General features: G+C 53.0%; 3 protein-coding genes across 7 annotated transcripts in view; 1 reads left to right on the plus strand and 2 right to left on the minus strand.

The window, feature by feature from the left end:
- The first annotated feature begins 4,763 nt into the window (after positions 1–4,763).
- On the plus strand, positions 4,764–6,800 carry PSMB11 (proteasome subunit beta 11). The gene has a single exon (XM_023540075.2). The coding sequence runs from the start codon at positions 5,774–5,776 to the stop codon at positions 6,563–6,565; it is 792 nt and encodes a 263-aa protein (XP_023395843.2). The 5' UTR covers positions 4,764–5,773; the 3' UTR covers positions 6,566–6,800.
- A 3,346-nt stretch (positions 6,801–10,146) lies between these two features.
- On the minus strand, positions 10,147–21,325 carry CDH24 (cadherin 24). Of its 5 annotated transcripts, XM_064292296.1 has the most exons (16): positions 21,232–21,325; positions 20,458–20,570; positions 19,873–19,925; positions 19,370–19,694; positions 18,893–19,187; positions 18,617–18,736; positions 18,376–18,543; positions 18,010–18,197; positions 17,400–17,653; positions 16,198–16,334; positions 12,933–13,054; positions 12,740–12,851; positions 12,273–12,521; positions 11,036–11,589; positions 10,538–10,590; positions 10,147–10,451 (listed from the first exon to the last, which is right to left on the minus strand). In XM_064292296.1, exons 4-14 carry the CDS (start codon positions 19,568–19,570, stop codon positions 11,090–11,092), a joined length of 2,346 nt encoding a protein of 781 aa, XP_064148366.1. In that variant the 5' UTR covers positions 19,571–19,694; positions 19,873–19,925; positions 20,458–20,570; positions 21,232–21,325; the 3' UTR covers positions 10,147–10,451; positions 10,538–10,590; positions 11,036–11,089. The 5 variants fall into 5 exon arrangements, with proteins under 5 accessions (XP_064148366.1, XP_064148364.1, XP_010598812.1 ...); XM_064292294.1 differs by having other exon boundaries at positions 10,538–11,589; XM_010600510.3 differs by having other exon boundaries at positions 10,538–11,589; positions 19,873–20,570.
- A 1,017-nt stretch (positions 21,326–22,342) lies between these two features.
- ACIN1 (apoptotic chromatin condensation inducer 1) overlaps positions 22,343–27,340 on the minus strand; it is a 33,085-nt gene continuing 28,087 nt past the window's right edge. The window contains 9 exon segments of the mRNA XM_003420944.4: positions 22,343–23,296; positions 23,928–24,028; positions 24,133–24,457; positions 24,704–24,811; positions 24,928–25,035; positions 25,465–25,610; positions 25,970–26,111; positions 26,696–26,848; positions 26,947–27,080. Of these exon segments, the coding sequence (XP_003420992.1) occupies positions 22,970–23,296; positions 23,928–24,028; positions 24,133–24,457; positions 24,704–24,811; positions 24,928–25,035; positions 25,465–25,610; positions 25,970–26,111; positions 26,696–26,848; positions 26,947–27,080 (1,544 nt within the window). The 3' untranslated portion in view covers positions 22,343–22,969.

A 27,340-nucleotide genomic window follows, 5' to 3' on the forward strand; every position in this document is an offset into this window, starting at 1 on the left:
TAGAAGTAGTACTGGATCAGATTAACCCCAAATTCACAGGAGGTGATTGGAAACGTACTTGTTGAACGAGGAAGGTGAGGCCGGCCATTTTTGAGAAGGGCGTGACTGGTTAAAAATCGGTTCAGAAGTTTTAGCTTCAAATCGCGCCACCACCCCTCCCATGTCCAAGCAAACACGTCACGTCTCGGCTGCTTCAACACTCTATTAACGCGACTGAGGTTGCTATTTTAAGGGCAGCTCTAATTTTTTTTTTTTCTAATGCTGGTTAAAATAAGGATTTTTCTCTGAAGTCATTTTCTTATGAAATTAGTTAAACCACAGTAATTTGTGGTAAACGCGCAATAAAATAAAACCTCCGGTAAGTGCTAATACGTTTTGCTTGATAGCATTAGTCGCCACCCCACAACCCCCACGTTTTTAACAGTAACTGATTTTTAAGATTCGATATTCTCTTTACTCCCACCCTCTGGGGGGAATTCTAATAAGCAATAAGTTGCCCAAAAGACCGACAGAAGACTGAAGAACGAAAACCAAAGGACCCAGTTAATCCACAAACTAGATTCCCAATTCAGCAACTGAGTAATTGAGTCAATAGTAATCTACCATCATAGAGCCTGGAGGAGAATTCTGAGACTCCATAACATGTACCAAGAGGCTCTCTAGCTTGCTAAGACAAGTTCTTTATGCAGGAATGTGCGGTATTTCATTGCCTCTCCTTCCTTCTACCCATCTTCATTTTTCAACATTTGGGAATCATAATGGAGCAAGGAAGTGGGCATATGTATGAAATGTTGCCTCCTGTCTTACTGGTTCTATGAAGTCAGTGTTTGGCCTTTCTTGTTGGATTACAGTGACAACATCCATCAAATCTAAAGTTCCACTTTCCTCCGATGCCCATCCCGCCTCCCTCCCTTTCTCCAGCGACTCTGCGACTCTGCCTGCGTGTGCTGTATTTTAATATTGAAATTTGGCAACCCTTTCCAAACCCAACCATCAGAATGTAATGAAACAGAAGATCTTCATCTGTGTCTCACACTTGGCTGATGTGGGAAATGCAGAGGGCTTCTGTTTATTGAGGGCTTATTATTCTGCAAGGGAAACCCTGGTGGTGTAGTGGGTAAGTGCTACAGCTGCTAATCAAAAGGTCCACAGTTTGAATCTGCCAGGTGCTCCTTGGAAACTCTATGGGGCAGCTCCACTCTGTCTTATAGAGTCGCTCTGAGTCAGAATCGACTCGACGGCAGTGGGTTTTTGGTATTATTCTGCAGGATTCCCTGGGTGGTGCAAACAGTTAACATGCTTGGCTGCTAATAAAAAGGTTGATTTTTCAAGTCCATTCAGAGGTGCCTTGGAAGGAAGGCCTGGTGATCTACATCTGAAAAAAATCGGCCATTGAAAACCCTATAGGGCAGAGTTCTATTCTGACACACACAGGATCACCATGAGTCAGAACTGACTCAATGGCCAAAAAAAAAAAAAAAAACCCAACCAACGTGTGGTCATGCTTCTGCAATCTCCCCTGCAATCCAACCACTCTGTCTTCTGACTTCTCTCACCGGTTCTTTCACTCTGCCATCAATAGTATTTGTACCTCTCAAGGCACTTTTCACATTTTACTTGATTAGAAGTGTGGATAATAACCAAAAGGTCAGCAGTTCAAACTTACTCTCCCCTTAGTGGGAGAAAAGTCCTGGTGATCTGCTGCTGTAAAGACTACAGCCTAGGAAACCCTGTGGAGCAGCTCTACTCTGTACTTTAGGGTGGCTATGAGTCGGAATTGACTTGAGGGCACACAACAACAACAACTGGATTATAAGCTTTTAAAGACAGGTATTTCACTATTACGGTTTCTGTACCCCATTATTTGCTTATTACATGTTTACCAATGAATAAATGAAAGAATGATAACAATGTTCCCCTGCATTGAGGCTTGAAGCCTTGGCCATCATTGACAACTTCCTTTCCTTTTGCCCACATCCAGTAAGTTGCCAAGTCCTGCTAATTCTTCCTCTGTAGCATTTCTCACATTCCTTTTCACTGCAGCTAACACCACCATCACTCCTGAATTACAGAAATGTTCTTCTAACCAGTTTTCTGGGCCACCAACTTGCCTTATATTAGTTCTCTGATCCAAGGTCCCTACTCACAAATGAGAGATGAAAAATAATAAGTGTTGGAGTTCAGAGGTAGGAGAGGAGGTTAATATAAATTGAGGTGAGGGGGTGGTTCAGGAAGGCTTTGCCAAGGAATTCTGGATTCACTTCCCTAAATACCACTTGGGTCTCACACTCCTCAAACCCGTAGTCTCTTCTGTTTCAGCCCATATCTGGGAAGGCTTTTCAGAATAGATATGACTTAATCCAGACTTTGAAAGATAGGATTCAAGTAGGTGAAGGGGAGGTGGGAGATGTGTTAGGAATAGAGTGAAAAGAGGTCATGGTGGGTGGATTTGGATTGGACCATTTTCAGTTGCTGTGGGATTATCCAGATCAACCAAACCCACTGCTATGGAGTCAATTCTGACTCATAACAATTGTATAGGACAGAGTAGAATTGCCGTATAGGGTTTCCAAGGTTGTAAATCTTTACACAAGCAGACTGTCACAGCTTTCTCCCCTGGAGTGGCTGGGGAGTTTGAACCGCCAACGTTTGGTTAACAGCCAAGCGCTTTAACCACTGCACCACCAGGGTTCCTCCTGTGGGACTATAACAAACCAAACCCATTGCCATTGAGTTGATTCCAACTCACAGTGACCTTATAGGACAGAGTAGAAATGCCTCACAGAGTTTCCAAGGAGAGGCTGCCGACCTTTTGGTTAGCAGCCAAACTCTTAACCACTGGTCCACTAGGACTATAACAAAACAAAACAAAAACAAAAAAACCCACTGCCGTCAAGTTGATTCTGACTCAGAGTGACCCCATAGGGTTTCCGAGGCTGTAAATCTCTACAGAAGCAAACTGCCATAACTTTCTCCCTCAGAGCCACTGGTGGTTTCAAACTGCCAACATTTCAGTTTGCAGTTGATTGCTTTAACTGCTGCACCACCAGGGCTCCTTACCAGGACTATGAGAAAAAAAAACAAAAACACCAAACCCATTGTGGTCCAGTCGATTGCAACTCAGAGTAACCCTATTGGAGAGAGTAGAACTGCCCTGTTGGGTTCCCAAGGAGCAGCTGGTGGGTTTGAACTGCCAACTTTTTGGTTAACAGCCAAGCTCTTAACCACTGCACCACCAGGACTATGTTGTTGTTAGGTGCCATCAAGTTGATTCTGACTCATAGCGACCCTATAGGACAGAGTGCTACTGCCCCATAGGGTTTCCAAGGAATGGCTGGTGGATTTGAACTGCTGACCTATTGGTTAGTAGCCGAGCTCTTAACCACTATGCCACCAGGGCTTCTACCAGGACTATGCTGTGTTGTTGTGAGGTGCTGTCAAGTTGGTTCTGACTCATAGCGACCGTATATACAATAGAACACTGCCCAGCCCTACACTGTCTTCACAATCGTCGTTATGCTTGAACCCATTGCTGTAGCCACTATGTCAGTCCATCTTGTTGAAGGTCTTCCTCTCTTACCCTGACCCTCTACTTTACCAAGCATGATGTCTTTCTCCAGGGACTGGTCCCTCCTGATAACATGTCCAAAGTATGTGAGACAGAGTCTCGCCATCCTTTCTTCTAAGGAGCATTCTAGTTGTACTTCTTCCAAGACAGATTTGTTCTTTCTTTTGGCAGTCCATGGTATATTCAATATTCTTCTCCAACACAATTCAAAGGCATCAATTCTTTTTCGGTCTTCCTTATTCATTCTCCAACTTTTGCATGCATATGAGGCGGTTGAAAACACCATGGTTTAGATCAGGAGCACCTTAGTCTTCAAGGTGACATCTTTGCTTTTTAACACTTTAAAGAGGTCTTTTACAGCAGATTTGCCTGCCAGGACAATAGTGAGCCTTAAACGCCAGGCTGGGGTGGAGTCGTTGGTTTGGATTTGATCTTGCAATGCTTTGAAGGTGTCTTACCAAAAAAACAAAAACAAAAACCAAATCCAGTGCCATTGAATTGATTCTGACTCGTAGCGACCCTGTAGGACAGAGTAGAACTGCCCCATAGAGTTTCCAAGGAGCGCCTGGCAGATTTGAACTGCCGACCCTTTGGTTAGCAGCCGTAGCACTTATCCGTTATGCCACCCGGGTTTATTAGAAGGTTTCTTAGCAGAGGAAAAACAGGATTCAAGTGGTACCTTAGGAAAATATGCCAGTGTGGAACAGAGGTTAGAGGTAGAGAGGCTGGAGAGTGGTCAATTAGGAGGCCATTTCACTGTCCAGATCTGACTTGACAGTGGCCTGACATGAGGAGGGCAGCAGCAATTCATCCTTATATGAAGAGTCTAAGATTTAGTCTTCAGAAGGGTCTTTAAAAAGAGAGGATATTCTTATCTCTTCAGTGAGTTTCACATGTGGTCCTACCCAAAAGAAGGGAAAAGGACTTGTGGGATCTTAGCATGCTCTCCTGGTTTCCCTGAGTCTTCCTATGACATGTCCTTAGTACTGAGTCTGCAGGAAACTGTGATCATGATGTCTGGAGGGCCCAGGCTTTTTCCTTTGTATGTGGGTCTGGTTCTTTGAATAAACCCATTCTGACAACATCCCCTTGAGCTGAAATTTTTACTAAAGCATACTCCATATGTGTTAAAAGTAGTTACAGTCTGTCACTCTGCCCCAGTCTACCTCAATTTTCCAAAGGGCCACCTGTCAGGATCCACCAACCTCAACCCTGGCATCTCAAGTGTCCTGGTTAGTCTTTTGCCCTGGGACTACAAACCAGCTCTCTTGTAATGGTGAACTACTGGGCAGAAGGAGAACCAGGAGAAAAAGGGCCGTTGGATCCTCCAGGCCTTGAACACAAGTCAGAGAAGCTATCTCACCAAAGAACTGTCAAGAATGCCATCTTTGTATGCAGATGGAAGGACAGATTCATCCCCAAAGCAGAAAAGAAGGAAAGTTCCAGGTTCTTGTTTCCCTTCACCCTCACCCCTCAGTAACCTGCCTTTCTGGAAGATGTTTGGGTCTCTTTTTCCCCTGTCCCCCCATCCAAAGCTCTCTTGCTCTTTTCTCTTTTGTCCTTGTCTCTGTCCATTTCTCATTCCCCATCTTGATCTTGAGTTGAAAGTGTGAGCTGAGCCTCAGAGATCCCTGGTCCCACACCTCTGAAGACAGTACACAACATCAAGGTCTTTTGCTTTCATAGGTCCACAGCACTCTGTTCTGATGACATCTGAGCACTGAGTGGCCTTTACCTCTTCCTTGGCTTAGAGTTCTCTCAGGGCAGGGGCAGGGTCTTATATGTATGTCCAATGCCCTGCACAGGAAAATCAAAAGGAACCCAGCTCTCCTCCTTCCATTTGTGTCCCCACCCTACTTCAGGTAGTTGGAGGATGACAGGCAGGTGACTCCCAGGGTGACTCTCAGATATGTCATGGGCAGCAGAAGGTGAAGGTTTGATTGATGGGGCAGCATCTTCCCAGTGTTGGAGACTCTACTGGCCTCATCCTGCCATCCCCTCAGCAGCCCTCTGAAAAGGAGGGGATGCTCCATCAGCCAGTCCCAAAGCCTGACGTGGGGCTAGAAGGAAGTGAAGCGTCAGATCACATGCCTTCCTCACTGGTTCTGGCTGCAGTTCAGCTTCTCCCTAGCGTCCCTCTTCCCCCTCCTGACCCTGGCCTGCAATCCCTGTTCTGCTGCTTCCAACGTTCATTCTGCCCCAAGGATGGCTCTGCAGGATGTGTGCAACTGGCAGGCCCTTGATACCCAAGGACTATCACCTCACCTGCCTCAGGCTGGTGGCTGGGCCATGCCACCGGGCTGCGATCCTCAAACCTTCCTGCAGATCCATGGCCCCAAGCTGGCCCATGGCACCACCACCCTGGCCTTCCGTTTCTGTCATGGAGTCATTGCTGCAGCTGACACGCGCTCTTCCTGTAACAACTACATGGCTTGTCCAGCCTCACGCAAAGTCATTCCTGTGCACCAGCACCACCTGGGCACCACCTCTGGCACCTCTGCCGACTGCGTCACTTGGTACCGGGTGCTACAGCGGGAGCTGCGGCTGCGGGCACTGAGGGAGGGTCAACTGCCCAGTGTGGCTAGCGCTGCCAAACTCTTGTCAGCCATGATGTCCCGCTACCGTGGGCTGGATCTATGTGTGGCCACTGCCCTGTGTGGTTGGGACCGCTCAGGCCCTGCCCTCTTCTACGTCTACAGCGACGGCACTCGCCTGCAGGGGGACATCTTCTCGGTGGGCTCTGGATCTCCATATGCCTATGGTGTGCTAGACCGAGGCTACCGCTATGACATGACCACCCAGGAAGCCTACACTCTGGCTCGCTGTGCAGTGGCCCATGCCACCCGCCGTGATGCCTATTCTGGGGGTTCTGTGGACCTTTTCCACGTGCGGGAGAGTGGATGGGAGTACGTGTCTCGTGAGGATGCCTGTGTGCTGTACACGGAGCTGCAAGAGCCCTCGAAGGAGGGAGAGGAGGCCGGTAAGGCGCCATCCTGAGCCTGCCACTCTCCACAGAGCTGGGCCAGGTGGAGAACTCTCTGCGTGGGCCACGGGAGGCAGCACCAGACTCCAGGATGCCGGCAGAGACGGAGAGGCTGTGAGAAGTGGCAGGACTTGGGGGAGGGCCACCTAGGCCCAGGGAGTGGGTGGGAGGATGGCTCTGCAGAGGGAGAACCCCCTAGGCACAGCATCACAGCATCTGGCTCAGGCCCTTGCAGGTGGTTGGCTTCATTTGTTCCAAATATACATCCCTTTCTGCTTCCCAGAGCTATTGATGACTTTGTCCAACACCTTTCTATGGATGCCCAATAGATTGGTCCAGCCTTCTTCCCAGCATCAAGTCCTTTTTTCGGTAAACACTTCGCACCTACTTCACGCTAAACACTGTGCTAGGTGCTAGACCCTCTTTTCTTGCCATTCTTTCTTCTGCTTTTCTCCATCCCATCCCCAGGCTCTCTTCTTTCCTTCCACTTGAGTCTTTGTCCTTGATGAGGTGGGTGGCAGATGTGGGGGTGGGGAGGGAGGGTCAACTGCCCAGGTTTCCCAGTGTGGCCAGTGCTGCCAAACTCTTGTCAGCCTTGATGTTCCACCACTGGAGGCTGGATCTATGTGTGACCCTCTCAGAGTCAGGTAGGGATGGTGCTCCAGATGAGCGTGAGACCTAGGCTGGGAAGGGCAGGGGGCGGTTCAGGAATGGAGACCCCTTGGGTGGGAGTGGGCTTCTCCTCACGTCTGCTCACCTGCATGTCCCCCTTCCCCATCATGACTATATAGTGATTACTCCTTTGCTGACTTCAGTTCTCCTGATAACCCTCTGAGGTAAAATGATTATCCTCACTTTACAGATGAGGAAACAGGTTCACAGGATTATGAGACTTGTCCAGGATCACACAGTAGGTGGCAGACATGAGGCTTGAATCCAGGCCTTCCACTCCAGAGCCTGTGCTCTTTCTGCACAGCTCTTCCTCCCAGCCCTGCAGGCCTCTGGGGATGTGGAGGGAGAGGGTAGCTGCTACCAGGCCCCTGCCCCATGGTGGCCAGGGGTAGAGGAGCCCAGAGCGGCCCGAGGGCCTGAAGGGGTGAGTTCAGGAAAGCTGCTCCCACTAGCCTGCTCTGGTCCCTGCAGCCTCACCCTTGCTTTGTAGCCTTTGAGGCCTATCATTGCCCACTGCTGCTGCCTGATTTCCCCTCCTTTCTCCACCCCCCTTCCCTTTGCCTCCTTCTGGGCTTTCCTTCCTGCAGCTCCCTCTGGGGAATGAAGGAGAGAGGGAGGTGGCCGTGCCAGCGGGGAACTGTGGGATAAGTACATCCTCTCCTGGCCCCACTCCTCTCCCTGTAAACCCTGACTTGGAGATCCAAGCTGACAGCTTCAGGAGGGACAGCCCCCCTCCTGGCCCAAGCGGGAGCGAAAGCATGGTTGGACCTAAGAGTGGGCCTGACCAGGACTCCCAGCAGTTTCCTTAACCTTCTTTCCCCTCATTCCGCCACTTAAACTTCAATCCCAAGAATACCAGTGCCATTTCCTCCCTCCTGGATGCCCCTTCCCAGCCTCCAGCCAGAGCCCTAACCCCACACCTCAGGCTGAGAATTCCTCTAGGCAGGAGCTGGCCAGAAGGATGGAGGAGACATCCCACTTCTGGCCCTAAGGGGAGGAGGGAGGAAAGGTCAGGGAGCCCCAGGAAGGCAAACAGGGAGAGCAAAGCAGGGAGGAAATTGTGGTGGAAAAGGGGGCCTGAGGAAGATGCCTGGTACACTGGAGGACTAGCTTTCAAGCCAGGGCCCAGGAATCTGACCTGTGGCCTCCTTGCCCACTCCCCAGCGTCAGGAGATGGGGTGTGGGACTCGGGGGATAATTACTGAGGTCAGGGACCCCTGTGACAGCCTAGTCCTAGAGAGGCAATGAGGGAGGGCAGCCTTCCCACAGAGTTTAAGCCTTGGATTGACTCAGGCATATGAGGGTGCATATTCACATCCACAGAAGTGTGTGGGTCCTGCGTCCAGGTGTGAGTGAGTGATACAGGCGTGTGTGCAAGATGGCTGCCGCATGCCTGTGAGTGCACAGGTGATGGACGTGTGGTTCCTTGTGCAGAGACCGGCACTGGAAACAGACTGGAAGAGAGACAGCAACACCTGAATGAGGAGGGTGGCCCTTTATCCCACCTGGGAGAATGCCAGGCCGTGTGTGCCAATTCTTCCGAGAAAACACTCCAGCGTGAAGAGAAGATAGGGTCAGGGGTCCCCACACCATTTCACCACTCCCCCATCTCCAAAGCCTAGTCTGAGGCCCTTTCACTTCCCTGCCCCTTTTCATTCCCTTTGACACATTGATGAGGTATTTGAGGCTAGAGATAAACCCAAGGGCCTTGCTGACAGGCCTGTTTCCCTATGTCCTATTCCACGCCCCCTCAGTTTTTAGTGAGTTGGGAGAAGACCTCAGGGAGATGTCAGGGAGGGCTGGGAAAGCAGACACAGGCTCACGTCCCCCTCCCATCCACCCCACACCACCTATGAGGTGCTCCTGGCCCATTGGGTCAGTTCTTCCTTTTCTTCAGTTATTCCTGAAGGTCTGATGTGGATATCAGGGTTAGTTCAAAGGGGCAGAGATCTTTGCCCTTCCTACCCTGAACCGAGTGATTTTGCCTCCTCTGATGCCCTGCTCAGGGTGCCACCTAACACCATCCCCATACCTGCAGGGGAGAGACAGTCTGCTCTTGGGCTGTCGTAGGCCCAGGGGTCCAGCCTCCAGCAAAGTAAAATGTCATTTCCAGCACTGAGTCAAAGGTCCTGTTCTCCCACCACCTGGTGACACTAACCAAGCAGGTGCCAAAGGTGTGAGAAAAGGCACACCCAATTGTAGTAGTTTTCCCCCCTTCCCAGCACCCTATGCTTAGGCCTGACTCACCTCTTCTTATCTCCGGAACCCCTGCCAGAGTTGAGAGGCCTAGTTCTTATTCTGGCTTCTGGGGGGATCCCTACTCTGCTCAGGTAGTGGGTATTGGGAGGACCTGGCAGTTCCCTCTCAGCCCCCACCCCAACTGACCCTGCCCCTGGACAGCCTGCCCCCCTGGCTCCTCTCTGTCTGCCTTTGTGCCCTGCAAAGAGTAAGACCATGGACTGGGGAAGAATTAAAGGTGGGGGCAGGGACCCAGATTCAACATGACTCACCCGGAGAGGCTGGCTGGGCCCCTTCTCTTTGCCACCACCCTAAATTTCTCCCTAGTGTGGACCCCTTGTAATCTTTTATGTTTTCCTCCTGTGTTTTCAGTAGCTCTTACCTGTTTCTCCTTCTCACCTGCCCCTTTTGGCCAATTCCTACATCTTAATTTCCCAGGAGTTTGAGACCAACAGGGACCCTGGGAATTGGTCTTGGTGGGGGAGGCAGAGCCATTTTCTCCTTACTCCCCCTGTGGAATGAACTCAAACCCTCTTCTATCTAGGGGGATGTTAAGTGGATCCTCCACCCCAACCTCAAGGAGAAAGGATAATGAACCAGGAGGCTTAGGTGTCTCTTCCCATTCGTCAGCACGACGGAGCTCTGTACAGAAATGTGAGGGTAGAAACAGAAGCAGGACTCCAGCTTTACAAAATAAAGTGTTTATTATGAAATTAGAGATGGAGGCCCCTCCCCTTCCTCCCTTTTTCCCCTTCCCCAGCTGCCTCCCCTTTTCCTTCCCTCCCCTTCCTCTGGGGCCTGGGAAGCACACAACACAATGCCCAGAGCTGGGATGCCCAGGGCAGGCTGACAGCTGGGCAGAGCTCCAGGGAGGCGGCCACACGGGGGCTGGAGCTCTCGCCCAAGGAGGCGGTTGGCTCCTTCTCGCTGCTGGAGGCCAGTGGAGCCAGGATGAGGCCATGAGTGATGGATGGAACCATGCGGGCAGGTCTGTAAGGACAGGACAGGGTTAGGGACCTGCAGTGGGAGAGGGGCTCCAGCCCACCCCGTGTCCCACACAGCCTAGGGGCACTGACCTGGGGCTGAGTATCCCCTGCAGGAGGGTGGGCAGCAGTGGCTGGAAGTTACTCTTGTTTTCAGGATGGACAAATGAAAAAAAACCCAAAAGTCAGTCACAGGGACCCAGAAGAACGAGGGGGGATGTGGGCAGGAGACAGACACAGAGCATTTGTGTGGGCAAGGGAGTCAGAGAGAAAGTGTGGGAGATTCAGAATCAGAACGACAAAAACAGAGTGTCACGGAGGGAAATCACAGTGAGAACGGAGGTTTGGAGTCAGGGCCACAAAACCAAGACCCAGACAGAGGGGCCATCAGAGGGAGTGTGTCACAGACAGGGCCAGAGAGGCAGAGACACACGCAGAGACAGAGAGATTCCTGGAGAGAGACACACAGAGCGACTCGAGGAGGAAGGTAAGAGGCAGGGTGCTCTGAGGAGGAGGGCGGAGGGGCACGGGAATCGGGGAGGTATCAGGACCCCTGGCTGCTGCCGCCTGCCTGGACCCCGTGGGACTCACTCAGAGGGCCTGTGCCGGCTGGCCCGCCACAGCGGGCAGGGCCAGGGCCGGCTCTCAGGGGGCCGGGGGCTCCTTGGCCCCATACAGCTCCGCCAGGGTGCGGAAGAGCGGCCCCCAGTCGTCCAGCGGCTCGGCAGGGCCGGGGGCACCGCCCGCCTCGCTGCCAGAGCCCAGGGAGCTGAGGGAGCCGCAGGAAGAGCCGCGGCCCTCGTAGCCGTACACCTGCACCGAGTCATACGGGGGCACGCTGGGGTCCTCGTCCGCCTCACGGAGCCGCAGCGCCAGCAGCTGCGCCACGTCGGCGGGTCCCGGGGGCCTGGGCTGGCGCAGCGCTCGGCTCCGGGGCAGCACATCGAGGCGCACGGGCGGGCCGGCGGCCGGTGGGGCTGCCCCGTCGGGGTTTTGCAGGGCCGTGATGTCGAAGGCCTCGGTGTCCTCTTCGCCGCCGCCCTCATCGTCGTAGGTGATGATGTTCTCACGGACGTCCTCCTCCTCCAGCACCATCAGTGCCTCCTGCTTCTGCCGCCGCAGAGCCACGAAGAGCACCACCAGGGCTGGGGTGAGAGACGCACACAGGCCTCTGAGCCCACAGGTGCCCGGAAACAGGGCAGCCCTTTCCATTATGAAGGGCAGATGGTTTACACCATAGAGAAGGCAGTGTTTTCAAGTGGTTACAAGCCCCAAGTTTGACATCTGGCAAACCTAGGTTTGAATCCTGACTTTCCCCCTTACTAGTTGTGTGACCATGGGAAGTTGCTTAACTTCTCTGACCCTCTTTGACTCTCAGTGTACTTGTGTGGAAAACATATTTACCTTCTTAGGGTTGTTGAAAGGATGAAATGAAATACTACAGTGATGTGCCCAGTACAGTACTTGGCACAGAGTACCTGTTGCATGAAGTCAATTTCGACACATAACGATTCTATAGGACAGAGTAGACCTGCCCCATAGGGTTTCCAAGGAGTGGCTGATGGAATCGAACTGCTGATATTTTGGTTGGCAGCCAAGCTCTTAACCACTATGCCACCAAGAGGTCAAATAAACCATTTTTATGGCTTGTTGCTGTCACTACAGGTTGGCAGGTCAGGCATAGGAGGCCAGAACCTTTCTCTTTGACATGCCAGGCAGTGGGGAAATCCAGGCATGTGGGCTCCCTCAAGCCCCAGGGATCCAGTTCCTCTCCATACTTCCTGTGGCTCTGGACCCCACATCTATGTCCCACCATGGCCTGACTCACCTAGCAGGGTGCCCACACAGGTGACGATGGCAAGCAGGGCCCCAGTGCTGAGCCCAGTGGGTGAGAGCTGCGCCTCGGGCCAGCAGGATGCCACAGAGCCATCCGGCCGACAGCGGCACACGCTGACCGTCACCGTGGCCGTGCTGCTCAGTGCCGGCTGCCCCCAGTCCCACAGTTCTATGGGAACCAGGTAGGGGGCCTGGCGGGGTGGAGCAGGGCGGGAGGGCAGCAGCAGGCTGGCAGAGCCATCTATAAGACAGAGAAGGTGTTGAGTAACCGTTTGGAACATCTTCCTGGTAGGGTCAGTCGCCCATGGAGCCAGATGCCCGTAGGAAGGCCAGCAGTAAACAAGTTGAGTGGAGGGTACAGACAGGCAGGGCAGGGGTTGGGCAGCTGGGGCCGGGAGGTGGTGTAGGAGGGGAGAACGGAGGCAGGCACAGGGTAGTGGTTGTACCAAGATCACCCACCTTGGTTGTCCCGGACAGTGAAGTTGGCATCAGGGCCCAGGGGGCCTTGAAGGGAGACACGGCTGCTATTGCCGACTTCATCTCTGTCCAGAGCCCGAATGACCTGAATCAGCTGCAAGTAAGAAGACAGGCCTTGTATGGAGTGGGCAGCTGAAGACCTGGAGGCCCCAACCCCTCTGTCTCAGCTGCTCACCTGGCCAGGGGCTGCAGAGTCACACACAAAGGTGTCATAGGGCTCAGCCAGCTGGGGGGCATTGTCATTCTCATCCAGGGTCTGGACAGCTACTTGAACCCGGGAGGCCTGTGCGGAGCTATCTGAAGACAGAACACAGACACATATACCCCACACATGCACACACACACATAACACATATAGTGCATGCACATGGATAACACATGTAGCATATGTGTGCAACACATGAAGTAGGCATGAAATATACAAGTAGCAAACAATGTGAAATGAATGAACAATACCCAGTGCATATAACATTCATGTATTACCCAAGACAGGGGCAATACATAATATACAACCCAGGAATGCAGCACCCATGACACACGTATACAATAACCCACATGCAGGGTGCATGCAGCATAAATGAAAGTATGCAGAAGGTGCATACAAGTTGCACATAGACAATAACCATGAAATATACAAACACATTCATACCACATATCCAGTGTACACTCAGCAAATACAACATACATGAAGTGAGTATTCAAAATACACAATGGATACAGTGTCACACCCAGGGCCCAGAGAATGTATTTTCATGCACAAAGGCCATGCACAGCACCAGTGGGATGGATACACACACACACACACACACACACACAATCAGAGGTCTGTGAGGCTGTGGTGCAGCAATGAGATCTCTTGAAGTTGGTCTTGGTAGGGGGAGAAGCTGCATGATCTACAGGGTGCAGGGCCCAGGCCAACCTGGGCCCCACAGCCAGACATGCAGGCCCCTCTTCACACATCCCTTCCTTAGGTGGCCCTCCACCATCACCCTGCCCTGCTCCTCCTTGTCCATGCTGTCCAAGCCAGAATGGAAAAGTGTATATTCCTGCCCACCCCAGTGCCCACCTCTCCCAAGTCTGTCAATTCCTTTAGTCTTCCCCCAAGGCAGGAGGCCAGCTAGCTGGCTCTGGAGAAAGGGGCTGAGGTCCCAGTCTGGGCAGGGGAGGCTGAGTGAACAGCCTGGCTCAGGGGCTTTAGGATGCACCAGAGACAGGATGATGATAGAGTCCACTCCTTCCCTGCAGTAAGGGCCCAGGACCTTCTAGCCGATATCAGGGTGAGGGTGGGGACAGGGGCAGGACACGGCAGGAGAGTGAGAAGGGTGAGAAGACAGTGAGGGAAACACACACATACACACACGCTCACATACAGAGCTATGTATACATAAGCAGCCACACACACACACACACACACACACACACACACACACACACAGAGGAAGTCCCCGGGTTACGAACGAGATCTGTTCCTAACTGTGTCTTCAAGTCTTTAAGTCAAATCTGTAGGTAAGTCAGAACATGTGCATACAGTTATTTAGTTTTTCTTTAGTGCAAGAAAAGGCTTGAAGCCTTTGCAATGATTTAAAAGCTGCATGTGCAGCAAGTGAAGGTGATTGTGATGAAATATTTGTTGCGAGTAGGGGTTGGTTCAATCGTTTCAAAGTGAGGGCAAATGTACATGTCATTAAAGGGCAAGTATGAGTTGCCCGTGAGTTGGACATTTGTAATTACTTCTCATTTATTGTCTATCTCATTATCTGACATTTTGCATTTAGGACAATAGTAAAGAACCTACTATCTGACTATTTTGCACATCAGTGACATACATCTGACAGTAGTGAACGCGGATGACGCGAGGCAAGAGTAAAGGCTGGCTGTGATGGTTAAGACTGCGAGTCCACTTGGCTGGGCCATGATTCTCAGTGGTTTGGAAGTTATGCAATGATGTAATTTGCAGTTATGTAATGATGTAGTCATCCTCCATTTTTGTGATCTGATGTGGTTATTCTCCATTTTTGCATAACACCAATTTTCACATAACAACTTGGTCTTTGGAACCGAACCATGTCGATAAGTGAGGAGTGGGTGTGTGTATATGTCTGTACACATACACAGAGGGTCATGCACATGGACATATACAACTACACATACACGGGCACTGCCACGTAACACCCACTTGCATATGCACAGAGACCTATACATCTACAATAAAACATACACGAGAGGAGGTATGATATAGGCGACAACAGCTCAGACTGCAGCCTGACTGGGTTTGAGGGCTCCACCACTTAATCTCTGTGTGACCTTGGAAAGTTACTTAGCTTCTTTGCCTGAGTTTCTGCATTTTAAAATGGGAAAATAATAGTACCTACCTCATAAAAAAAAAAAAATTTTTTTTTTCTTTTTTTTACCTCATAAAGTTGTGGTGATAATTAAATGAATTAATCCATATTTGGTGCTTAGAATAGTGCCTGATACACAATAAGTAATCAATAAATTGTTACCTGTCTACAACACCACATACACAAAATATATACAAACGGCTCTTTATACATACTATTGTGGACATCCAGTTGCACATATGGGCAAATAATATTCCTCTACATAAGCACTCATGCGTATATACACATATATATCTAGTTATAGACATACACTCACAAATGTACATGGGTGTGCGTCTATTTTCATGCATATGGAATTACATACATACTCAGGTACACATAGCTCTTCATCCACACATACAAACATCTGCACACACAGATACACACAGGGCAATGACCATATACAGTATGCAGACAGCAGGGTGAGGGAGACCCTGGGGCTTCCCCAGGGGACGTGAGCCGGGATGAGGAGGGGCTGTTAATAGAGGGGAGGGAGGTCTCCCTGCTGAGCAGACAAGGGAGCCATTTAGCCCCCTCCCCTTCCCACCCAAAGGCTGCGGAAGCTGGTGACTGACAGAGCAAAAGAGGAGCCAGCCCATGCAGCCGACCCCTCCCTCCTACCACGGGGCTCCCCACCAGGGCTTCCAACAGGGCTTCTCAGGGGGTGCTGTTGTTGCCCTCTAACAGCTGAGGGGTGCCCTCCTACTCAGCCTCTGGAGAAGGTGTTCAGCCCTTCCTCAGCTCCCAACTCCCAGCCTGAAGCTGCCCAGTGGGCAGGGCAGGGTCTGCCAGGGTACAAGTTGGGATTTTTTAGGGGTTGAATGGTATTTGAGGTTGGGTTTATTTTCCTGCTGGGGCAAGTCAGGTAAGGGGTGAATTTGGGGTCAGAGGAATGCTCAGGCAGAGCCATTGTGCTCAGTCCAGCCCAGCCTAGCCCAGCCGACCAGGAGGTCTGCCTGGTGGTGATGATCCACGCTTGGGACCCAAGAGCCCCCAACCCAACACCCAGGGACTGCCCTTCTCCCAGGAGGGCCTCCTGGAGGGCCCAGGACTCCTCACCAAGCTCTGTGGCCAGCACAGTGAGGTTGTGCCAGGCACGAGCCTCACGGTCCAGGGGCACTGCCGTGCGGATGGTGCCGTCTTCAGGCTCAATGGAGAAGCAGCGTTCTAGATCCGAGTGAGGGAGGATGGAGTATCTGAGGAAGATGGAGCCATGCTGGGGGCTGATCTGGGGGCAGGGTTGGAGTTTGCTGCTACCCTTCCCTCCTCCCTGTGGTCTCACGGCTCATGTGGGCAGAGGGCCAAGCAGAAGCTGGCCCATGTATCCAGGGCCATGCTTTGGGCTGTAGTCCCCTTAAAAGGCAAATATCCTTGGGAGGTCACCAGCATTAAACACCTGTCCCAAGACTCAGGGGGTCTGGGTTTCCATGGGAGTGAAGGGAGACAGAATGCAGAAAAGAGAGGTGGAAGGAGATAAACACTGCCTGTCTTTTAGACTTCTGGGCACCGTTCTGGGGCCCCAGGTACCTGTGTTCTAGCCCCTGCTGCGACTCTGACCAGCTGTGACCTTGGCAAATTATTCTCTGTTTACTCAACTGCAAAACGGGAAAGACACAGCGCCTTCCTCACAGAGCAGTGATAGGGATGCTGACTGTGAGGTGGAAAGAGTGGCTGCTCGAAACAGACAAGTTGGGGTTTGAATCCCGGTTCTGCCACTTCCTGTGTGACTTTGGGCAGGTTACTTACCCTCTCACAGCGTCATCTCTGAAACAACTGGTGATAATAACACCTACTTCATAGGGCTTTAGTCCAAATCCACAAGGCGCTCCTTGGAAACTCTATGGGGCAGTTCTACTCTGTCCTATAGGGTCACTATGAGTTGGAATCGACTCAACGGCAGTGGGTTTTCATAGGGCTGGCATGAGAACTGAATGTTATCAGGTGGGTAAGTTGTGTAGCACTTAGAGAGTGATCAATAATGGTAGCTATCACACTTATCAAATGAGATTACATCTAATTGCACTACCACTGGGAGGTGCCACTGCTATCCATCCAGAGGGATGGGTGGAGAGTCAAAGGGAGTGGTTAGCCAGGTCTTCCCACCCTCCCCTCGCACCAGGCCTGTGGACCAAACTCCCGTCCACCTGGCCAAAGGGAGGAAGACCTCTGCTGGAAGGTGAGTGTGATTCCCTGTGGGAATAAGCTTGAGGCTGAACTCTTGCCCGAGGCCCCATCCTTCCCCAGCCCACAACCCAGCTCACCTGATTGGACTCGCCGGGGAGTCCAGATCCGAGGCAGAGACCTGGCCCACCAGGGTCCCAGGAGCCTTGTTCTCGGGCACTGCCAGGTGGTAGGCAGCCTGGGTGAAGGCAGGTGGCTCTGGGGCATCCTCCACAGCCACTCGCACTGACGCCACATCCTTGAAGGGCCCTCGCCGCAGGTAGGCTGGGTCGATGAGTGTGTTGGTGGCCTCCACACGGAAGGAGTAGGAGCGACGGGTCTCAAAGTCTAGGGCCTATGGCGAGAGGAGATGGGCAGTGGAAGAGAGCACGCGGAAACCAGGCAGGACCAGGATCATGCAAGGTGAAGAGAGGCAGGCACCAGAGGGGCAGTGGCCTTGGTGGTCACCCAGGGGGCAGATTACTTAGTGGACAACTCTAGGTCTGCCCCAGCTCCACCCTAGATTTGCTGTATGACCTTGAGCCAGTCATTTCCCCTTTGTGGACCTCAGGTGCTCATCTGAAAGATGAGATGACCCTGATCTCTAAGCTCCAGCCTAGGGGACTTCTGAGTTTGTTCTAGACCAGTTATTAAGGTGCCCAGTGAGTGGAGCAGGAGACAGGCACAAGTGTTTGAGGACAGGAGGCTAACCTTGCGGACAGTGAGGAGCCCATCTCGACCCTGGGAGTCTGTGCTGATGCTGAAAGCCTCGGAACCCTCCCCGTCCAGGATGGTGTATGCCATGAGGGCGTTGTCTCCCAGGTCTGGGTCCTGGGCCCGCAGCCGGCCCACCAGGGTGCCCGGCCCGGCTGTCTCCACCACAGAGAACTGGTACAGGCCTTGAGGGTAGGTGGAGGGCAGATACATTCTTAGAGGGGTTCCCAGCCCTCCTCCCTACTCCCAGCATTTGCTTCTCCCTAGGCCTGGCCCGGGTAGGGTGGATAAGGGAGGCTTCTCCAGAGGCTGTAATGGTGGGGTGGTCAAAGGATAGCTCAGGCGGCAGCACTGGCCTCTTACTCTGAGGGAACTTGGGGGGGTTGTCGTTGACATCGCTGAGGGTGACCGTCACTGTAGTGCTGCCCGACAGCCCCCCCATGTGGCCGCCCATGTCCTTGGCCTGGATCACCACTAAAAACTCCTCTTGTGTCTCCCGGTCCATGTTAGGGATGGCAGTGCGCACCACTCCTGGGGAGAGACACTGGGTCAGGGGGGTCTGTCTCCATGGCCATCCCACCAGCCTCCCCAGCTCCACCCTCACCAGTCTGGGGGTCCACAGAGAAGAAGGGGAGTCCATCCAGCACAGTGTACACCAGCTTGGCGCTGTTCCCATAGCTGGGGTCATCGGCATCATGAGCAGTCACCTGGATCACCGATGTCCCTGTCGGGGAGGCCGGCACCCACTCAGAGGGGCAGGCCCAGGTGGGGAAGAATAGCAGATGCTGGGTGCCCACCTATGAGGGAGGCTGAATTAAAGGAGGTGGGTTCTGGGGCAGATGGCTGTGGGGGAAGGCAAGTGAGGAACTGGGGTACTCACCAACATTGGACATCTCGGGCACAGTGGCATGGTAGGGCCCAAGGGGAAAGATGGGTGGATTGTCGTTGATGTCTTGCACCTTGATGATGAACTCTGATGGGGGCTCCAGGGGTCGGTTGGAGGCTCGGTCCACAGCCTGGGCCAGTAGCACATACTGTGCCTTCTCCTCCCGGTCCAGACTCTTGGTGACATGGATGTTTCCTGTGGCCTCATCAATCACGAAGACAGTACCTGCCCCCTCCCCGGTCAGCAGGTACTTGGTGCGACCCTCACCCCTGTCCACATCTGAGTGAAGCTGTAGGGGGTCAGAAAAAAATGGTAGAGAGCTCCAAGGGCAGAAACAGGTGAAAAAGTCTAGGTTTGGATGAAGCGTTGGGAGTCCTGGGGGACCAAGGTCACTGCAAAAGTGATGAAGTTGTAGGACTGGGCCTAAGGGCCTCAAGAGTCAGAGTAGACACGGGAGGGGATGATTCTTACCTTGCCAATGAGGACGGGCTCTGGACCGGCATATTCCTCAATGACAAAGAACTGGTTCCACACCCAGCTCCTTCGGGTCCTCAGTAGTCCAGGCCTCGGTCCCCCCCGGGACCCTGCCCAGGCCCGGGCTGGGGCTGCCAGGCGCCCCATGCAGCCCCAGCCACCCAGCCAGGCCAGCAGGAGCCTCACCAGGCCCCACATGTTTGGGCTCCAGTCAGGGCTCTGTTCACTAGCCCCAGGTGCTGAGGCTGGGCCAGGCTGGATGGCCCATGAGCTGGCTGGGGCACAGGGGCAGATGTGTTGGGGCTACCCCATGGATCCACACCTGCAGAACAAGTAGCTGCTCAGGGTCAAGGAAACCCTTACCACCACCACCACCACCACCGCCAAATTTAGATCTGAAAGATCAGACCTCGAAGGAACCTGACACCGCACTGCCCAGAACCCAGACTAAAACAGGACAGTCCAATCCTTTCCTCCAGCCAAGCTATGCCTGTATTCACCTCCAGCCTTCCAAGCTGATAAATCTCCAGTCAGTCAACTCTGAGCAGGGAAGCTGGGGAAGAAAACAGGAGAGGGGATGCTGGGATGGCTTGGAGGCCCAAATCTGGTCCCTGCCCTCCCAGGTTGGGCATGCAGCCAGGGAGTTGGAGAGGTTGGGATTAATGGAGGTGTGGTCTTAAGGAGTCTAGGGTAAGGATGAGAGATGTCAAGGGGTGCAGCCCAAGACGGGGTTGCAAACCTGTGAAAGAACCTTCCTCCCTGGGTAGAAGCCCACTTCTCCCGACCTTTCTCCAGCCCACATAGTCCTGCAGTCCTTGAAGGGGGCCTGGGCTCATGAGGCAGAATGAGTGCCAAAGCTGGGAGAGGAGGGGGCAGGCTCGGGGGCGGAGTGAGGAGACTGGGGGCAGTGAAGGGAAACCCAGAAGCCAGAGAAACAGCAAGATTGAGGGTGAGACCAAGACTCAGGGACTGTCCGGCAGAGACAGAGAAAACTAGATGAGAGAGACAGAGGGCAAGGAGACAGAAGGAAAGAGATCAAAGGAGGCAGCCTGGGCACCTGAAAGGCAGAAAGGAATCATAGGTACCAGGCTTGGGAACAGATCCACCGGGGGCAGAGGGGCTTTCAGCGTGTGCGTGATGAGCAGGCAGGGGTAGTCCTCAGCTGCGGGGGTCAGACCAGGCCTCCAGGAACTTCATTCTGGGAGAGGGAGCAGTCAGGAGGGGTGGAAGTAGGGGGAGGCTGCGGGAAGGCAGTGAGAGAGGACCCTTCCCACTGCTCTCTCCCCCCTTCAGGTAGCCACCGCTGCCGCCCCTCCTCCTCCCCCGGGGCAGACACACACCTGACAGTCCGTTCTCTCTCGGGGGAAGAGGGAAGCCGGGCCAGAGAGGGAGGCACGACGAGGGGGAGAAAAGGAAGGGGGACAGAGGAGTGGGAAACAGGATAGCGGGAAAAGGAGAGGAGAGGGAGGGAACGGGGGGGGGGGAAGGAAAAGAGAGCGGGAGAGGGAAAGGAGAAAGAAAGGAGAGGAGAAAAAGGAAGAGAAAGAAAAAAGCAAAGAGGAAGAGAAGATGGAAAAAGACAGGGCAAGAGGGAGAGAAGGGATCTGGAGACAGAGGGAAGGGGCAGTGAAGGCAAACGGAGAGAGAAGGAAGGGTAAAGAGAAATCGAGGGAGAAGAAAATGGGGGAAAAAGGGAGAGAGGTGCGAAGGAAGAAGGAAAAGCGAGAGCGCGGGAGAAGGGAGCCGGCAGTTGGCTCCCCGCCACGGAGCGCACCGCTCTAAAGACACCCGCAGGCTGCCGGCCCCCTGCTGCCCCTCTGCGGGTTCCCGACCCCGGGCTCCCGGGAGGGCGCCCTTACCTGGCAGTGCCGAGGGCCCAGCCTAGCGGGGCGCGCCCCCGCCCGTGCCCGCCGCCAGGTCCCGGGGGCGCAGCCCCGAGGCGATCGGAGCGGCCGCCGCGGCTCCGCTGCAGGTCTGAGCGGCCCCGCCGAGAACAAGAGAGCGAGACGGAGGGGGCGGGGAAAGGAGGCTCCGCCTGCGGAGGAGCGAGGCGGCTCCGCGCCGCGCGGGAGAGGAGAGCCCAGCCTCCGACCCTCCCCGGCCAGCCCGGCCGGCGCGGCGGGGGCGGGGGAGGTGCCTTGCGCCCGCCCCTCGGCTCTCCGGGGCTGCCGGGCGCATACAGATGCGGCGCCCCTCCCGGGCTGGACCCGCAGCGCCCGGCAGGGCACCCGGGCGGGAGGAAGCCCTGGACACAGCGCCAGGCCATTTCTGAAGAACTGGCGGGGAGGGTGCACGCCCCCATTGCGGGGCAAAGGGCGACAGCGCCGCGAGTGGGGGAATGAGCAGCCCACTGCGGAGAAGCCCGGCGCCCCGCTCCCGGACCGGCGTCTGGGGCTGGTGTGGGTCACAACCACAAGGCGGCAGCCGCATTTTGGGAGTCCGTGGAGGGCACAGTAGCGGGTCTGCTGGGTGCGCTTAAGGACGGTGTGCAGAAGGGTCCAGGGAATCTGCGGGCTGGGGTCTTCCCAGGAACGGAGGCGCGACATCAGCGGAAGGGGACAGAGGTGGGGACTGGAGCGTTTTGGGGAAGCTTAAAACCGCCTACTGAGCGGGGGGCTGCCGCCCCCTGGTGGCACGTATGGGAAGCACCTCGGATATGAGCAGGTGACTAAACAGCTAATCGCGCATAGGACCCGGATCCCGGAAACGGAGTTTCGCCCTTCTAGCACTGCTGGGTACAGCCACGAAAAGCCAAGGCGCTCCACTTCTCTGGGGGTCTTCCTCTCCATCCTCCAGTGAGCAAGACTCACAGCTTTGGCCTGGTAAGAGCCAAGGCAGGAATGTAGGATGGCGGCAAGTCTCTGCTCCAGGAAGCAGTAGGGTGTATGGAATGCAAGCAATGCGAAGAAGGCCATTCTCCGATGTGGCTCTCACCCAGGTCCTGCCCAACAAAACCCACTCACACACTAGTTAAAACTAAGTCAGATTTTTTTTTTATTATTTTCCATAGACCACATCATTTAATAATAAAAAAAAATAAAAATAAAAATTGAACAAAAGGAAAAGGTGGATATAAAGTGGAACCGGTGGGCTTGGTGGGTAAAAGGCAGGAGCTGCAGGACAGAAGAGACTGGGAACTGCAGGGGCCCGGGGACTCAGGAGGAGATGCTGATTCAGCTCATAGGTGACCCAGTCCTGGCCCCGGCTGTTCCCAAGAGGAGGCTATTGAGTACTGGAGGGCAGTGGTGAGCAAGATGGAGGAAAACTGCAAGAGGCTTGGGGCACCCAGCTATTCCACACCTCTGGGCCAATCACCTCCCTCCCTAGCCTAGCTCTTCCCTCTCAAAGACTTAACAATGGGAAATGAGAGAGAGGAGAGGGCTATGTCCCAAGATAGGTTATGGGGAGGAGGGGACGGGTGGCTGCTGCTCCATTTGGTATGTGGGGACAGGTGGCAGCCGTACTTCAGCACTGGGTGTGAAACAGTGTGAAAGACCCTTGGTTCCAGGGTGGTGGAGACTGTACCTATCCCTCTGTGACTTTCACCCCCCGGGGCAGGGTGGCTGATGCCTGCAGCTCTGTCTAGTCTTTTCCTGGCTAGCGGCGCCCACCCCGGTCCCGCACAGGTGTGCTCCGACTCCGGCTCCTGCTGTGGCGCTTGGTGTCTCTGCGATCTCTCTCCCTGCCTCGTTCCCTGTCCCTCTCCCTATCTCGATCTCGATCCCCCCGGTCTCGTTCCCTTTCCCTGTCTCTTTCCCTGTCCCTCTCGCGGCTGTGCTCTCGCCGTTTCTCTCGCTCCAGCTGTCGGTTCCGTTCCCTCTCAGCTTCCTTTTCCCGTTCCTTTTGCTCTTCCTCTTCTTGCTCCTTTCGCCGCTTCTCCCGCTCCTTGGCCCGTTCAGCCCGCTCCGCCTCCTTCTGAATTATCTGTAAGCCAGCAGGAGAGGCAGAGAACAGGCATCTTAGTCCCACCCTCACCAGTTCCGCCTTGTCCATTTGTGGTCTGGATCTCTGCACTCCTAGCTCTGGGTCACCATCAGCTTTGCTGTTGTCTCCACGTGAAAACAACTTATGCAAGAACAGGGGAAGGGGGAATTTCCAACAGTCGCGTCTGTTGCCATCTTGGAGCATCCTTCTCCAAGTTTTCAACTCTTACACTCACACAAGGGCTGGCTCCTGGTATCTCCTTAGCTACCTTCAACCCTAGATGTGAACAAATCTCTCCTCTTTAGTTCAGTACATAAGCCTAAAAATTCCCAAAAGGCCCATCACTAAGAAACTAAATGAAAAGTAAAAACCCTCATAACAAAAAAGCAGAAAAATGGATGAGTTTATAAAACACAGATTACTCAGTTAACTGAAATTAAGCTCCAAGTAGCTTGGCTGGTGCAAATCTCAGTTCCTGTCTTTGTGTGCTCTTCCTGCATTTTGTTCCGCTATGGCACACCATTCAACTGGTTCTTCAAACTGCCTCTTTCTGTTATGCTCAGTTTCACCCCCTTTAACTGACCCGAGGCCTCCATGTGACTTGGAGCAGGTCAGGAAGAGCAGTACTAACCTGGCTGTCAGTCAGTGGGAGCCAGTAGATGCAGGGGGCTGCCTTGGTCTTGCGGAAAAGGTCATCCAGCAGCTTGGCCGGTGGTTCCTCCTGGGCCTTCTCTAGGGTGGAAGAAACTGAATCAGATTCGAAGCATACAGCTCCATGTCCCATCCCATTTGAGTCCCTTTCCCAGTGCAGTCTGTGTGGCCCCCCAGCTAAGTACCTTTCTTTTCACTCTTCTTTTCTTTAGACTTCGCACGTTCCTTGCGGCGGCGGTCACGGGACCGTGATCGAGAACGGGGCCCTTCTCGAACTTTGTCCCGATCCCATTCTCGCTCCGATCGAGTTCGCTCCCGCCGCTCCATCTCCCGTTCCCGTTCTGCCCACTGTTCCCGCACCGCACGCTCCTGTTCCCGCTGCTCTGCCCGTGGGTGCTGTGGTGGCTGGGCTGGGGGTGGGGGTGGAGGGTGCAAGGGCCGTGGGACTCCCTGCTCCTCTGCCTTAGTTTCAGAGGGACGGTCCACCAAGAGGCCCCGGTGATAGTCCAGCTGTGGACAGGGGAGGGACAAGGACAGTCAGGATGGAGATTACACCACTCCCACTGAAGAAGCCCAAGCAGCAGGGGTACAGAGACTTTTGAAGCCCCATGGATCAACTAAAGGAACCAAAGTGGAGGGAAAGAGGGAAGAACAGAATCTTTTTCAGTGATTGCAGGGTTGACCAGGATCTCAGCGGGAAATCTAGCAGATAATGGCCTCCCTGCCCCTCTTCTTTCCTTTCCCTAGGTTTCTTACCTCATCTTGCTCAGCATAGTCAGCACAAAGGAATTTGGGATTGGACTGGGGCCATTTGACCCCATGCAGAGCTGTGCGGGTGGCAACAGCTTCCTCTACTGTTGAGTACTGGTGGAGGAAGGGAGACAGCAGAGGGTCACAACACGGCTCCAACCCCTCCTGACTGCCAAAATGTTGGCTACAAAAGTAAATGTAAGCCACAACCTATAGAATCTTCTCCTCACCGTTACAAAGCAATGAGATTTAATCTTGTCAATCCAGAAGGCTTCTTCCACCAGGGTTCCTGTACGTCCCAACAATTCCTTCAGTTGGCCTAATGTGAAGGGACGAACCTACCGATGAAAGTGGAGTTTCAGGGACTTGAAGAAGGCAAGAACAGTCCTCCTGTAACTAGTCTTGAAATTTCCCAAGCTGTTATCACAGCAGTATAGCTTCAAGGGGTTATGCGATATGGTGAGAACAGAGGTTAGGAACCCTCTTGCAGAAACACGAGGAGTAACATTTACTGTGACACTGTGCGCTAGACTCTCTGCTAAACGCTTCCCATATCTCATCATATTAAGTCCTCGAAACAACCCTGCACCGTGATACTTTTTATTCCCATTTTTCACATGAGGAAACAGGTTGAGAGGTTAACTAACTTGCTCAAGGTCACTGGGTGAGTAACTGGCAGGTCTAGGAGTTGAACCTAGGAAGCAGGAGTTCAAAGCTCAAACTGGTAACCACTAAACAAGGCCAGAATGTGGGAAACCATGGCTTACCAGATTGGAGATGTGGACTATATTACTGATCTTGCCCCGAGGTGGGGAGGGCACCTGAGCAGTTCTGACAGGATCATCAATTGTAATGGAAACTCCAGACTTCTGCTGGCTAATGGAACGTCGAGTTAAGGTATCTCCTAAAGTCACTATCAAAATAAAACACAAATGGCTTTTAGTAGGGAGCAATGCCGGCTTTCACCTCACCTCCAATACGATTCTTACTGCTACCTTTCTTTTACTCCCTACTAGTCATTCTTCCATCTAAATGTGCTGAGCCTCTATCATGTGCAAGGTACTGTGCTAAGCTAATCTCGCTGTGGAGATTCGAAGATTAAACAGATTCAAACCTAGCCCCCAAGTAGCTTAATAGGAGGGGGAGATAAAACAGATACATAAAGTACTATAACACAGCAGAAAATCTTAAAGTAACTTAAAGAAATCCCAAATAAAGTGCTCTGGAAATTCAGGGCGCTGCATTACGTCACACTCATAATGTGCCACCCACCTTTTTTCACTTCATGCTCCACAGGTGGGGGCAAGGCCACCTCTACTGAAACCTGGGGAGCCACAGGGGGTTCTGCTTCAGGCTCCTTCTCTTCTTCCTCTTCTTCTCTCTGCCCATTCTCCTGACCTTCTGCAGGTACTACCTATAAAGGCATCAGACAGTAACTACCCAACCCAGTGCAATAGAGGGGGTCTATTAAACACCAAATTGGCATATTCTTCTCAGCTTCGGATCCCTGGTAAGAGAGGGCAAAGAATCAATCCGGCATGTTCTTTCCACTGGGGAGAGATTTATTAAGTTCACCTCCACCAGACACTGGGATTGCAGGTGCTCCAACTTTGCCATGAAGAAAACTAAGACAAGAGTCAAAAAACTTTTTCTGTAAAGAGCAAAATAGTAAATATTTTAGGCTTTACGAGCCATGCAATCTCTGCCGCAACTACTCAACTCTGATGTTATAGTAGTGTAAAAGCAGCCACAAATAAGGGTAAATAAACAGATGTGGCTGTGTTCCAAAAAAATTTTATTTAGAACAACAGACTGCAGGCCAGATTTGGTGGTTTGCTGATTCCTAAACTAAGGCATGAGAGGCTTCAGAGTCAAAGTGGCAATTAACCAAACCCTCTGTAGATACTAGATGTCCCTTATATGACTCATCTGAGCTCCTCAATTGCCTGATCCGTGTCCACTGATCCCTCCCGCTCATATAGGGTACAGAAGCCTTACCTGAGTGACTGTTCTGCATATCTTCAGCCCCTTGTCATGGGTCCCATCGTCACCATTACGCTCGGTTTCATCCTCAGAGATGCGGGAGTCATCAGCATGAAGATCCACAACAGCCTCCTGCCCCGCCAGGGGTTTGATGTCGGGGATGAGGCTCTGGGACACAGATACCCCCCCACCCCGTTACACTGGGCCCATGTCTACTCCCACCTCAATGTGTCTCATCCTCCCTTCCCCGGCTCCTCCCACCTCACCTTGAGTGATTCAGTGGTGATACTGATGGAGGGTTTCTTCTGTGTGGTGGCCGTGCTGGCTCCCCATCGTCGTTTCCGACCAGGCTGGCCCCCCTCTGTGTCACTGTTTCCAGCTGGCACCCCCTTGGTGGCTGCTGTCCCCAAGAAATAGAACCCAACAGTTAGATGGCCTCAGGCCCTCTGCTGGTTCACACCACAACACCCACCAGGCAGCCTTCAGATGAAGTCAGTAAAAGGTTAACTCAAGGAAATTATTTTTGGGGACTGGGGAAACCACGGCTTCAGAGTGACTAATGAAAGGACTGGAAGCACTTCATGACAGATGGAAACTACTCATCTCTGAAGACAAGGGAGGGGTGACTAGTGTGGTAAGCAGTTTAAACTTTTAGTGGTA

This window comes from Loxodonta africana, chromosome 10, assembly GCF_030014295.1.
Source record: "Loxodonta africana isolate mLoxAfr1 chromosome 10, mLoxAfr1.hap2, whole genome shotgun sequence".
Taxonomy (NCBI): Eukaryota; Metazoa; Chordata; class Mammalia; order Proboscidea; family Elephantidae; genus Loxodonta; species Loxodonta africana.

Excerpts from the sequence above, each read along its gene's own strand:
- PSMB11 (XM_023540075.2), top strand. The coding sequence starts at position 5,774 with ATGGCTCTGCAGGATGTGTGCAACTGGCAGGCCCTTGATACCCAAGGA.
- CDH24 (XM_064292296.1), bottom strand. The coding sequence starts at position 19,570 with ATGTGGGGCCTGGTGAGGCTCCTGCTGGCCTGGCTGGGTGGCTGGGGC. Across the intron at positions 16,335-17,399 it reads TCCCCGGCGAGTCCAATCAG|ATACTCCATCCTCCCTCACT; the intron begins GTGAGCTGGGTT and ends CATCTTCCTCAG. Across the intron at positions 12,522-12,739 it reads CACTGTCCGGGACAACCAAG|ATGGCTCTGCCAGCCTGCTG; the intron begins GTGGGTGATCTT and ends TCTGTCTTATAG.